This window comes from Mastomys coucha, unplaced genomic scaffold (genome assembly GCF_008632895.1).
Source record: "Mastomys coucha isolate ucsf_1 unplaced genomic scaffold, UCSF_Mcou_1 pScaffold7, whole genome shotgun sequence".
NCBI lineage: Eukaryota > Metazoa > Chordata > Mammalia > Rodentia > Muridae > Mastomys > Mastomys coucha.
This window is the reverse complement of record NW_022196913.1, coordinates 60,257,823-60,270,187: the sequence shown is the minus strand read 5'-3', so window position 1 is coordinate 60,270,187 and position 12,365 is coordinate 60,257,823. Positions and strand designations below refer to the sequence as shown.

At 47.3% G+C, this 12,365-nt stretch overlaps 1 protein-coding gene across 1 annotated transcript in view; it reads right to left on the bottom strand.

Annotated features, from left to right (window-relative positions):
- The window catches only part of CUNH5orf24 (chromosome unknown C5orf24 homolog), a 12,843-nt gene extending 2,205 nt beyond the window's left edge, over positions 1-10,638 (bottom strand). Inside the window, exons 1-3 of the mRNA XM_031358099.1 lie at positions 10,624-10,638; positions 6,198-6,551; positions 7-67 (exon numbers count right to left, since the gene is read on the bottom strand). Coding sequence (XP_031213959.1) covers positions 7-67; positions 6,198-6,551; positions 10,624-10,638 — 430 coding nt within the window. The remainder of the gene's footprint in view (positions 1-6; positions 68-6,197; positions 6,552-10,623) is intronic.
- Positions 10,639-12,365: the final 1,727 nt, after the last annotated feature.

The following is a 12,365-nucleotide window of genomic DNA, read 5'->3' as shown; positions in this document are numbered from 1 at the left end:
TGAGGCAGGAAGGCTTTCCAGGCCCACAGAACGCTGGATTACTGCTGGCAACAGGATGCATCATTTTCTACCAAAAACAGAGACAAATACATATGAATACCTATCTGTATAACAGAATGCAATTGGAAAACCATCTTTTAACAACTATGTAGACTACCTAAAATTAGGGCAATGGGGTAGACTCCAAAACACTTACAAACACTGTTCTACGACAGCCTCCCTACTCCCACCCAACTAAAGCATTCCTTCCTTGAGGACAAAGGCCCAGAAGATTTATTCTCCCTTCCCCTACAAGTTTATAAAGCCAGGAAGCAGATGCTAAGGAGAGAAGAGTAGCGGACCCAGACACCTGGCAAGGAGGATAGGAGTTCTAGGGATGAGGCTATTATATGTCGTGACCCAGCTGTGAGTAACCTAACTGGCTGGTTCACTAAGCCAGCCTTGACTGGAATTCTTTGATTCGTTGATGCTCAACCTAAAATCCATAGAGAGTGTTTGTTGTCCATGCCACCCTCAACAAGTCACACCACAAACAGCATCAGAGTCATGCTTTTCTCAGTTCCAGGTAGAACAAATGTCACATAAGTCACTCAGTTAGAGCGGGACAATGGCCCAGCAGAAGACTTGCTGCTCTTGCAATGGACCAAAGCTCAGGTTCTAGCATCTACATGGTGGGTTACACCATCAAAAATAATTCCAGTTCCAGGGGACTGACATCCTCTTCCGATCTCCTTGATACCAAGCATGCCCATGGTAAGCATACATACACGTAGGTAAAACAGTCAAACAATTACTTTTTAATAAAATCTAAATTCTTGAGGGCTGGTGAGATGGCTCAGTAGTTAGGAGCACTGACTGCTCTTCCAGAGGTTCTGAGTTCAATTCCCAGCAACTACATGGTGGCTCACAACTATCTGTAATGGGATCTGATGCCCCTCTTCTGTTGTGTCTAAAAATAGCTACAGTGTACTCATATACATAAAATAAATAATTCTTAAAAAAATAAATAAATAAAAAATGGCTGGAGAGATGGCTCAGTAGTTAGGAGCACTGACTGCTCTTTCAGAGGTCCTGAGTTCAATTCCCAGCAACCACATGGTGGATCACAACCATCTGTAACAGATCTGATGCCCTCTTCTGGGGTGTGTCTAAAGACAGCTATTGTGTACTCATGTACACAATAAATAAATCTTAAAAAAAAAAAAAATCTGCTGGGCGGTAGTGACTTTAATCTTAGTACTTGGAAGGAAGAGGCAGGAGTTTGAGCCCAGCCTGGTCTACAGAGTGAGTTCCAGGACAGCTAGGGCTACTCAGAGAAACCCTGTCTCGAAAAAAACAAAAATCTAAATTCATCTGAAAACAGAACTCAATACCTATAATATCTGATTAAGGCTGATATAAGTGGAAAATTAATATTTAATCCCAGCACTTGGGAGGCAGAGGCAGGTGGATTTCTAAGTTCTAAGTTCGAGGCTGTCTTGAAAAACAAAAAAATAAAAAAGAAAAAAAGAAAAAAAATTAATATTTTGTAGGCTTTTTTTTCTTTTAAGTTATTAAACCCTAGAAAGATAAAATCCAAAACAAGGGCCAAAAATGTCTCAGCAGGTAAAGCCCCTGCCACCAAGCCTGACATATAATTCAATTCCCATGACCAGAAAGGTAGAAAAATCTACTCTCAAGTTGTCCTCTGATATCCACATACTTGCACAACACATACACACACACACACACACAGAAATAAATGTTAAAAAAACTTTTCAACACAAATAAAATCCCAGAACTGTTATTAACATGGTTGTCCTGGCCTAACTTTAGCATGCCCTCCTGGGTACTGCAGCACATTCTCACTTGTGTACTCTTAACAGATCAGTTTCCACACGGGGACACAGGTCATTATGGTAATGGATTATTTATACAGAATCCTGAGTGTGTGTTACACTTTTCAAAACCAGATAGTGTCAAGCAAGGAACACGGCGTCTTGGCCCAGCACACAGATGTCCTCCATCCAAACAAAGGTAGTTTCAGCACGGACGCTAAAACAGACGAGCACATACACAGTCAAGACTTGAACATCAAAAATATGGGTAACAATCAAATACCATTTCCTCCCAAGACATAAACTTAAAGCCAAACAGGTCATATAACGGGGTATGTCATCTTCTTGCTTTGCAGAGCCCTGAACAAGTCCAAAGTCAATGTTTCGTCTGTGATTTTTTTCCTTCTATGTAAGTCTATACTACATGGGCAATGAGTTTTCAGGCCGAGATACACTGGTAGAAAGACAAGGCCATGAGCTCAGATTCAGATTTAAGCTAGAACATGCATATTAAGGTCATGCCTGAAGTGGCGTCCTCCACATGCATAAAACTGCAATTCCCCCCAGAGGTCAGAGTAAGGCACTGAGTCCCTAAAAGCACAAGGCAGAGAGGACTCGAACTGCAGAGCACACGCTACTCAGAGGTCAGCGTAAGGCACTGAGTCCCTGAAAGCACAAGGCAGAGAGGACTCGAACTGCAGAGCACACGCTACTCAGAGGTCAGAGTAAGGCACTGAGTCCCTGAAAGCACAAGGCAGAGAGGACTCGAACTGTAGAGCACGCGCTACTCAGTTTGCTGAGAAGCAAGAGTTCTTGCCCAGGTAGTTTGAGGTTTCAATTATGAAGTAAAAAGTGTTTATGGTCAGAGCAACAGACTTCAAACTATAAAACTAGTCAAAGAAAAACAAAAATATTTACTTCACTAGCTCAATTCTAATTTCAGGAAACAAATAGAGCTGGCAATGCAGCACAGAGGCAAAGCACTAGGATCTCTTAGTTCCTAGCCGGCCTCTTCTACAGGGGTTCCAGGAGAGCCAGAGAAACCCTGTCTTGGAAAACAAACAAGCAACAACAGAAAAAAGAAATGAAAGAAGAAACAATAAAGAAATAGAAATTCTCAAGGTAAGTTTTAAACATGTTAGCCTAAAGTTGGTTTCTGAGCATTCTCTACATACCAGGCACTTTGCACATAATCCTTAGTGTATGCTTTGTTAAAGAAACAGGAACGGGGGCTGGAGACTGGCTCAGCAGTTAACAGTGCTGATGCACAATTCTAAGGACTAGAGTTTGGCTATTAGCACCTACCTTACAGATCAGTTTTGCCTACACACACAGCTCGCTCATAGGAATGGAGTCAGGAAGATCAATGGAGCTTGAGATTCCAACTTAGCTAAGAAAAAGAAGCTCCAGGTTCAGGGAGAGACCCTGCCTCAAAAGGATAAGTAGAGCCTTGCTGTAGTGACTCATTTCTAAAACCAGCACTCAGAAGGCAGAGGCAGGTGATCTCTGTGAGTTCAAGGCCAGCCTAGTCTACAGAACTAATTCCAGGATAGCCAGGGCTACACAGAGAAAAAAGTTGTCTCTCAGAAGAGAGAGAGACAGAGAAACAGGGACAGACAGACACACACACACACAGAGGACACCTAACACTCTAGCCTCTGCATCAACACAAATAGTCACACACATAAACATGTGTGTACTTGCTCACACATGTGCACACATGTACATGTACACACACACACACACACACACACACACACACACAGGCCTTTTTTCCCTTTCTTTAAAGAAATGGGAACTGACTTTAAGCAACCTGTCAGGGACACTCATTAGGAGATTTCTTTCTTTCTTTTTTTTTTTTTTCGAGACAGGGTTTCTCTGTGCAGCCCCGGCTGTCCTGGAACTCACTCTGTAGACCAGGCTGGCCTCGAACTCTCATTAGGAGATTTCAAAGCCAAATAGGAATTTAGAAGACCTGAAAAGAGAGCCAACAGTCTGTGTTGGCATAGCATACAGTCGTGGTAGCCAGGCATGTCTTCTCTACACTGTTTAACAGAACCCCACGAGATGGAATACTGCTTCTCCCCAAAATTTATGACAACCAAAATTGTCTCTAGATATTCATAGCAAATTCCAGGACAGCCAGGGCCTCAGAAAACAAAACAAACAAAACAACCCCTTAGGTCTGGCTCAGGTTTGATCTCCCGCATACACAAAAGTGTCAAGCACAGCACCCTGTGTCTGTAAGCCCACGGGGGAGGTAGAAAACCCGCAGCAGGCTCTTATAACCACTGGTCAGCTGTCTACCAGGATCAAATTCAGGAGGAGACTTTATCTCAAAAACTAAGATGGAGAGCAGCAACCAGGGAACACACCTGGCAGACTTCAGGCGATACGAATGCACACACATGCGCAGACACAGATGTGCACTCAAGCCTGCAAATCTCATCACTGGGAAGGCTGAATCAGAGAATCCAGAGGCATAGAACCCTCCCTGAGCTTCATAGAAGGCAAGAAATAAGGTAGTACAGTGCGAGTTCTTTTTCTTATACATGGGACTGCCAGATAAAGGAAAAAATATTCTCTTTTTTAAAGACTTATTTATTTATGTTCGTACTCTATTTGCATTTATGTCTGCATGTCAGATCCCATTACAGATGATTGTGAGCCACCATGTGGTTGCTGTGAATTGAACTCAGGACCCCTGGAAGACCAACTAGTGCTCTTAACCACTGAGCCATCTCTCCAACCTGGAAAAAAATACCTCTTTTTTTTTTTTTTTTTTTTTTGGTTTTTCGAGACAGGGTTTCTCTGTATATAGCCCTGGCTGTCCTGGAACTCACTCTGTAGACCAGGCTGGCCTTGAACTCAGAAATCCGCCTGCCTCTGCCTCCCAAGTGCTGAGATTAAAGGCGTGTGCCACCACTGTCCCATGGAAAAAATATTCTTACAACCTATTATCATGCACATATATTTACGTACATGATAAATTTCTGCATTCAGATAACACATCAGCATTAACCCTGTTCTTCAAAAAATGCCTACCTCTCCACTCTAAGCCTACCTGCTAATAAGTCTTTAGTTTGGTTTGGGGGGGGTTAATTTTTGAGGTTTGTCTCTTGTCTAGGCTGACCTGAAACTCATAACAATCCTCCTGCCTCACCAAGCAAATAATGGGTTTAAAGGTATTAACCAACATGCTTGGCCAGCTATTTCTTTTTTAAATTATGCTTGTCTACATGAGAACAAATGAGTGTGAGTCCCCCCACCCCTGGAGTGCAACACATGGAGTTACATTTGGTTTCGAGTTGTGCAACCTAGTGCAGGGAACCAAACCCTCGTTCTCTTCAAGACCCATACACAGTCTTAAGTTGCTTTTTCCCAGCTATTCTTAGATTCTTTCCATGCAAAGTTCACTAAAATGATGTAGGTTACACATGAGAAAGTGGGAGGAATTTCTCTAAGATGTGGGTGGGATGTAAGCTACCAGTTATAGAACAAATTGTGCTGCAAAGCAAAAGCTACAGTCGTTTTTTGTTTTGTGTGTGGTACTAAGGGTGGAACCAGATGCCTTCCTTGCACATACCAAACAATGAAGAAGTATCTTTTAAAATAGTTCCATACAAAGCTTAAGGAAGCCATCGAGGAGTTTTACTGTGACTAAACTGGTAGTTCTGAAGGTCTGCTGCGATCTGCTTTCCCTGCAGTTTTACTGCGGGTGTTTAATCCTGCCGCCTTTCCATGAAACAATCACTTTTTTTTTTTTTACCTTGAATGTAGCAGACGCTGCCCCCCCAAAAAACTATTTTTAGTAAATTCACGAGACACCTTGAAGCTCTGCAAATCTAGCGAAGTTTCAAAGGCCCACATCCCGTTCTCCTCCAAAGATCGAATGTCACACAGTCCTCGGGGCTTTGTTACTATCTGGGCGACTGCTATATATATGATCGATCACCTATGCTTTTATAATCCTAAACGAGTGTGCGGGAGGCCGTGTCAATCCCTGAGGGCGCTGCTCCTCCGCTCCCTGACAAGTTTACACACTAGGACGCAACGTAAATAACGGCTTCCTTTGTCTTCCCTGCGCTCCCTCACCGGGCCCCACGGCGGTTCCCCAAGCCAGCCTTCTAAAGGAAGCCGAGGCGTTCCCCGCCGCGTCGCCGGGATGCGGGGGACTGCCGCAGCTCCAGGGCGAGCCCGTGGCCCCGCGCCCACCCTGCAGCCCTGGCGGCGCGGCCCCGCGCCGTGACTTCCGCCTGCCCCGAGGCCCGCGGGCGGAAGTACCGTGGGCCCGGCCGCCCCGGAGGAAGGAGGCGCCCGCGCTCGCCGCCACGTCCCGCGCCCGACGGGCCCTTCGCCAGCCGCCGCCCCGCGCCCTACCTCGGCCGCTCGGAGCCCGGCCCTCAGAGCGCCCAGGGGCCGCCCATAGGCGGGAAAGCTCCCGCCCGGTCCGTTCGCTCCGGCCGCGCCCGCTCCGGGCGGCCCGGTCCAGTCACGGCAGAGGGCCGGCGGGGGCGGCGAGGGCCACGCCAGCGCCCGACTCCCAGGAGCCCTCACCGCGGGCCCCGGACGCCGGAGGAAGAGGCCGCCCCAGCCCCGGAATGTGAGCGCCGCCCGCGCAGGCGCAGGCGCAGGCGCAGGCACGCCTAAGTCTCGCGAGACTGGGGCCCGCGAGCGCGTGCGTGTGCGTGCGCGCGTGCGCGCGCCGGCGGAGTGGCCGCGGCCTGTGCGGAGCTGCACCCCGCGGAGAAGGGCGAGCGGTTGGCTTCCGTGGGCATCGGACGGGCCCGCCCAGGAAATTTCTCAGAACACAGGGCGCACGCGGCGTTTGAATCCCGGCGCTGTCGTCCTGAAGCCGCTCTTCATAGCTGTTTGTAAACGAAGTTTGAGCACGTCTGTCCGTAGCCGCTAAGACTCATTGTCTGCCCTTTTTTGTTTTGTTTTGGGTTTGTTTGTTTTTTCGAGACAGGGTTTCTCTGTGTAGCCCTGGCTGTCCTGGAACTCACTCTGTAGACCAGGCTGGCCTCGAACTCAGAAATCCGCCTGCCTCTGCCTCCCAAGTGCTGGGATTAAAGGCGTGCGCCACCACTGCCCGGCTTGTCCTTTACTTTCTTAAGGGTGGGTAGGGAGAGATTCCCCACCTCGAAACCTGAGAATATTCAGGCGGTGATAGTGTGAAGGGCTCTCAGACGTTAAGATGTGTAAGAATTGCTCTTTCCTTCTTCCCTCACCCCCCGCCCTCCCACCAATAAACCTCTCTCCCGTGGTGGTGGTGGTGGGGGGGGGAGATGTGTAATAATTAAAAGTATTTTGTGTGGAATGCCCTGTAGTATTTAGTTTTTTGTTTTTTAAACCCTGACATTTCTAGAATCCTAAAAGGCCGAGCCACTAGCCTAATTCCATTTTGGCCGTTAGTGTTTCTGAGTCACTTGGCTGGTGAGATGGCTCAGTGGGTAAGAGCACTGACTGCTCTTCCAAAGGTCCTGAGTTCAAATCCCAACAACCACACGGTGGCTCACAACCACCCATAATGACATCTGACGCCCTCTTCTGGTGTGTCCGTCTCAAAAAATAAATAAAGTGAAAAAAACAAACAGCCACAAATCCTAGAGCTGCCCAAGGAGACTCCTGTCTGGCAGAGAACCGCTGCAGTGCTTCTGGCAGCTGTTTTTTGTTTGTTTGTTTCTTTTCTTTTTTTTTCTTTTTCGAGACAAGGTTTCTCTGTGTAGTCCTGGCTGTCCTGGAACTCACTCTGTAGACCAGGCTGACCTCGAACTCAGAAATCCGCCTGTCTCTGCCTCCCAAGTGCTGGGATTAAAGGCTTGCGCCACCACCACCCGGCCCCCTGGCAGCTGTTTTTAATGCACCTTGCTTTAGCCACAACTCAAGATGTCTCCCTTTGGATGAGCCAGCCTACAGCCACCCCAGATAACCCTGCTCACAGATCTACTGGATCTCGCTGCAGCAGTCTTCAGTCTGCTCAGACAGCAACAACTCCCCAACCCATGACAACTTGGCTATAAAAACAAACACCACCACTACCACACCAAGCTGGACAGTGGTGGCACACGACTTTAATCCCAGCACTTGGGAGACAGAGGCAGGTGGATTTCTGAGTTCGAGGCCAGCCTGGTCTACAGAGTGAGTTCCAGGACAGACAGGGCTACACAGAGAAACCCTGTCTCGAAAAAGCCAAACCAAACCAACAACAACAACAACAAAAAAAACCCACACCCCTTTCTGAAAGCAGCAGGCAAACTTCCTTCCCAGCTGGGCTCTGTGCTGTTACACAGGTTCGGGGAAGACCATTCTCAGGGGTTTCATTTCCTCCTGGGGGCTTCCAGCTGCTGGCAGAGTGGGCCTAGTGGGCTGCAGGGGAAAGGGTGACTTGGAGCTGGCAGCCCAGAAGCAGCTAGCAGGTAGCTAGACTGTAGCAGCTAGACTGCAGAGATCTGGGAATCTGAGAGGTGAGCCTGGAGTTCCACCATCCAGCTCGGAGAAAGGAAGACACTGCATTGCTAGCTCTGGCTACTGAGCTGTGACATTCAGTTGAGGGTGCTGATCTCCCTACTTTGGAGCTTTAACTAGAGGCTGGAAACTAGGCCCTGGCCTAGGCCAGGCCACTCTTGAGAGGAGGAGCCTGGCACTGCATTTAGAATTACTGGCTCAAGTCAGTTTCTTTTTGAATAGAGCAAAAGGACCTTCAGCTCAGGATGAGGCTTAGAGGTGATCTCTATGCCACGTTTCATGGAGTTTGTGCTGGCCTGAGCACACAGCCTTCAGTGACTTCTGCAGAGCATCGCTCAGTGGGGCTATGGGTTGTCATGGGGAACTCTACCTTGGATGTCAGACACAAGGCAGACTTCTAGGAGGTATGTAGTGTGAAGTATTTTGTGTCCCTGGGCCTTTAAAAGACCCGCAGCTGCGTGTGAACTGGCCTTTCAGGAGAGCTACTTGACCCTATGACCTTCAGTGTCTGTTGCCTCTTGGACTTCTCGAACAGGAGAGGGTATAAAAAAGCAAGCAGCGGCTGAGAGAGGGGGAGGGGGAGAGAGAGAGAGAGAGAGAGAGAGAGAGAGAGAGAGAGAGAGAGACTGAGCAGAGTGAAAATAGGAGGAAGAAACTGACTGGTGCCAGGGACGATACTGTTAGGAGACAGTAGAGCCAGAAGACAAGAAAGTCGGTTGAGCCAGGAGAAGCTGAGCTGAAGATATGCTCACTCTGTAGACCAGGCTGGCCTCGAACTCAGAAATCCTCCTGCCTCTGCCTCCCAAGTGCTGGGATCAAAGGCCTGTGCCACCACTGCCCTGTTCACCCTGACCAATCTTAACCCTCTCTTGCGATCATTCCAAGAAAGTCTGCTACAGAAAGGAACAAGGCAGGACTGAAGCTGACGTCGTGGTTAGGGTTTTCTAAAGGAACACAAACGACAGAAATACATGCATGTGAGACATTTATTAGACTGCTTTAAACAACACTGGCTGTCTGCATGCTGCAACAGCCGAGCACCCAGCGGCCGAGCACCAAGCGGCTGTTCAGTTCTTGAAGAGGATGCCTCAGCAGTCCCAAGCTAGACCAAAAGGCCTGCGGGTGGGACCATATGTGAGGGCAAGCCAACAGTAATGGCGGCAGCGGTGGTGCACTCACTAGGAAGGAGCAAAGGAGCGGACGACACTGCTTACTGCTTGTTCCTGGGCTCCAGACGCTTCTGGGGCACACAACGTACTCTGCCAGCAGTATTTCCCGCTTCCTAGAGCTCACATTTCTTGGACATGCCCTCAAAGACCCATCTGAAGGTGTCTGTTGGTTACAGACCCAATCCAGCGGAACATGAAGAGTCACCCCTCGCCGGGCGGTGGTGCACACCTTTAATCCCAGCACTTGGGAGGCAGAGGCAGGATTTCTGAGTTAGAGGCCAGCCTGGTCTACAGAGTGAGTTCCAGGACAGCCTGGGCTATACAGAGAATCCCTGTCTCGAAAAGCCAAAAAAACCAAAAAACAAAAAAAAGACAGTTTTCTTTAAAAATCCTTGACTTAAACCAGGAGTGATGGTGTACCCCTTTAATCCCAGCCCTTGCAGGCAGAGGCAGGTGGATCTTTGAATTTGAAGCCTGCCTGATCTACAAAGTTCCAGGATAGCCACAGCTACACATGGAAACCATGCCTCAAAACAAACAAAACATTCTTTCACTTTTGATTATCAAATATATATTTTTTAAAAATACATATTTTATATGTATGTGTTTTGTGCTTGGTTGCCTTCATCATCCCAGAAGAGCCAAAGAAGAAAAAGGAGGTAGATATGAAATCGCAGCATCAGGTTCCCAGCAGCTCTCCCATAAACTCCTTCCCATGATTCCATGGGGAGCTGGCCTTGTTTGAGTATTCGTATTATAATTAGTCACCACAATGCCTCTGTGACTACTGAGCAGCAGTTTTTAGATACCAAGTCTGTTTTGTCGACATCACACACAGAAAGCAATGTAATGATTAACTAGGGTTGATTTTGAATGTGTATTTTAAATGGTAAACTCAGTCTTGACTTGAGTGGTTTATGAATTCATCCAGCCTTCTGTGTGGGAGATGGAGGGGGGTGGCTGCTGCATTTCTTTTTAAAACTACATTTGTATCATTTTTAAAAATTGCATTTTATATATTTTGTGTGTGTGCATGTGTTTGTTCTTGTGAGTGTGTCTGCCACAGCTCGGGTGTGGAGGTTGCAAAACAGGTCCCAGAAGTTGGAACTTTGCTTCTACCACCGACTGAACTGTAGCTGTGAGTTCCTCTGCCCACTAAGCCATCTCACCTGCCACATCAGCATCTTGAGAATGGAAAACAGTACCTGCTGTCAGCTCCCTCTGAGCTCCTTTTGCTACAGTACTCAGTACTGTAGTAGTAGTAGTAAACTGTGTAGTTTAGCGTGCACATCACACACAAATGAAAAACAGATTGGCCATTTTATTGCACTCAATACTATTTTATGTCTTTATTTTGTTCCTTTTTTTTTTTTTTTTTTTTTTTTTTTTTTGAGACAGTGCCAGTGCCCTAGGTAGTCTTAGCTGGCATGGACCCCCGATCTCTTGCTTCACCTGAGTGCTAGAAATACAAGTGTGCTGCACAGCCTGCTACACAGAGCTCTACTCTTGATTACTGCCTATCTCATAGAGGGTTAGCTTCCTGAGGTTAGAGACTGTGTAGTCCTCCATTATCAATACCTACAGACAGTAAATGCTTGATTTTACAGGCTGAGTTGTGTGTCCAAGACTATACACATAGCAAGAGGCAAGCTTAGGGCTAAGGTGTGTTTAGTTACTCAAGTCCTGCCTGTTGAGCGCAGTGTGTTTAGCAAAGGTAGCGAGCATGATGTTTCACTTTGGCTCACGATTAAGATATGCCACTACAGGGCTGCAAATAGAGGTCTGTACCATTTTCGAGGTGCTGGGTTCCCAGCAACACATAGGGCAAAGAAAGAGCATGTTAATACTGTTTGGAATTTTGTTTGGGTTTTGGGGGGGTTTTCATTTGTTTGTTTTGCTATCTGCATGCTGCTACTGCAGCAGGGATTGAAGGGACAACCAACCAGGCCCAGAGGTGGTTGGCTACATACAGGTGGTGGGAATTGGTTCTAATACTTTGTCTTATTTTGGCTCCCAAAAGCTGGGCTTCCAGACCTGAGGGTCCCTGTCCCAAGCTGGCTTTGACTGATAATAAGAATTGCAGTACAGCCATTGACACGGCCGGACTTTCGGATTGCACGGGCAAGGGACTGAGAGAGGAAGAGGAATGATACACACACACACATACACACACACACACACACACACACACACACACACATTCCGAGGGATGAGATTTAAGAGCTGCAGAAGAAAAATCATCTAGCAATGTAGGTGGGAAGGGAAAGCAGCCTATGTATGGGGGTAGGGGACTGCCCAGAAGCAACAGGGCAGCAAAGACAAAACTATGTGCTAGTTGTGGAGAGGTTTCCTAATGCCCAGCCATTGAGCTAGTTAAGGCTATCAAAATTAGCCCGAATGTGTCTTTCATTCAAGAATGCAAAGGGCTCCTGAACGGTTGCAGGACACACGAGACTCACTGGGGGCTGTGGTGATTTAACAAATTTCTCGCTACATTTAGGAGCATAGGTTGCCAAAGGGCAGATGCACTATTGAGGAGTCTCCTATTACAGGATCTGGAGCAAGGGAGGGAGGGGACCTTGACCTCCTGAAGGCTTGTGGGCCTTCCCTTCCGCTCTGCAAGGGTAAATTAATAGGCATCATCAGAGTTTTCTCATGGGGGAAGCCAGAGCTGCTCTTGAGGCAGAAAAGGACGGAAAAAAGAGAGTAAGAAAGCAAAGTTTCTTCTCTCACCCCAAAGTCTAGTTGAAATCTTGAGCTGAGAACTGAGAGTTCCAGCATAGCCGACAGTTGCTGTGAGGACTGCCTAGAAAGATGGTGCTGTGAGGACCACCTAGAAAGATGATGCTTTGGGTTTTTTTGTTGTTGTTGGTTTTTTTTTTTTTGTTTTCATGTTTATTTATTATATGTA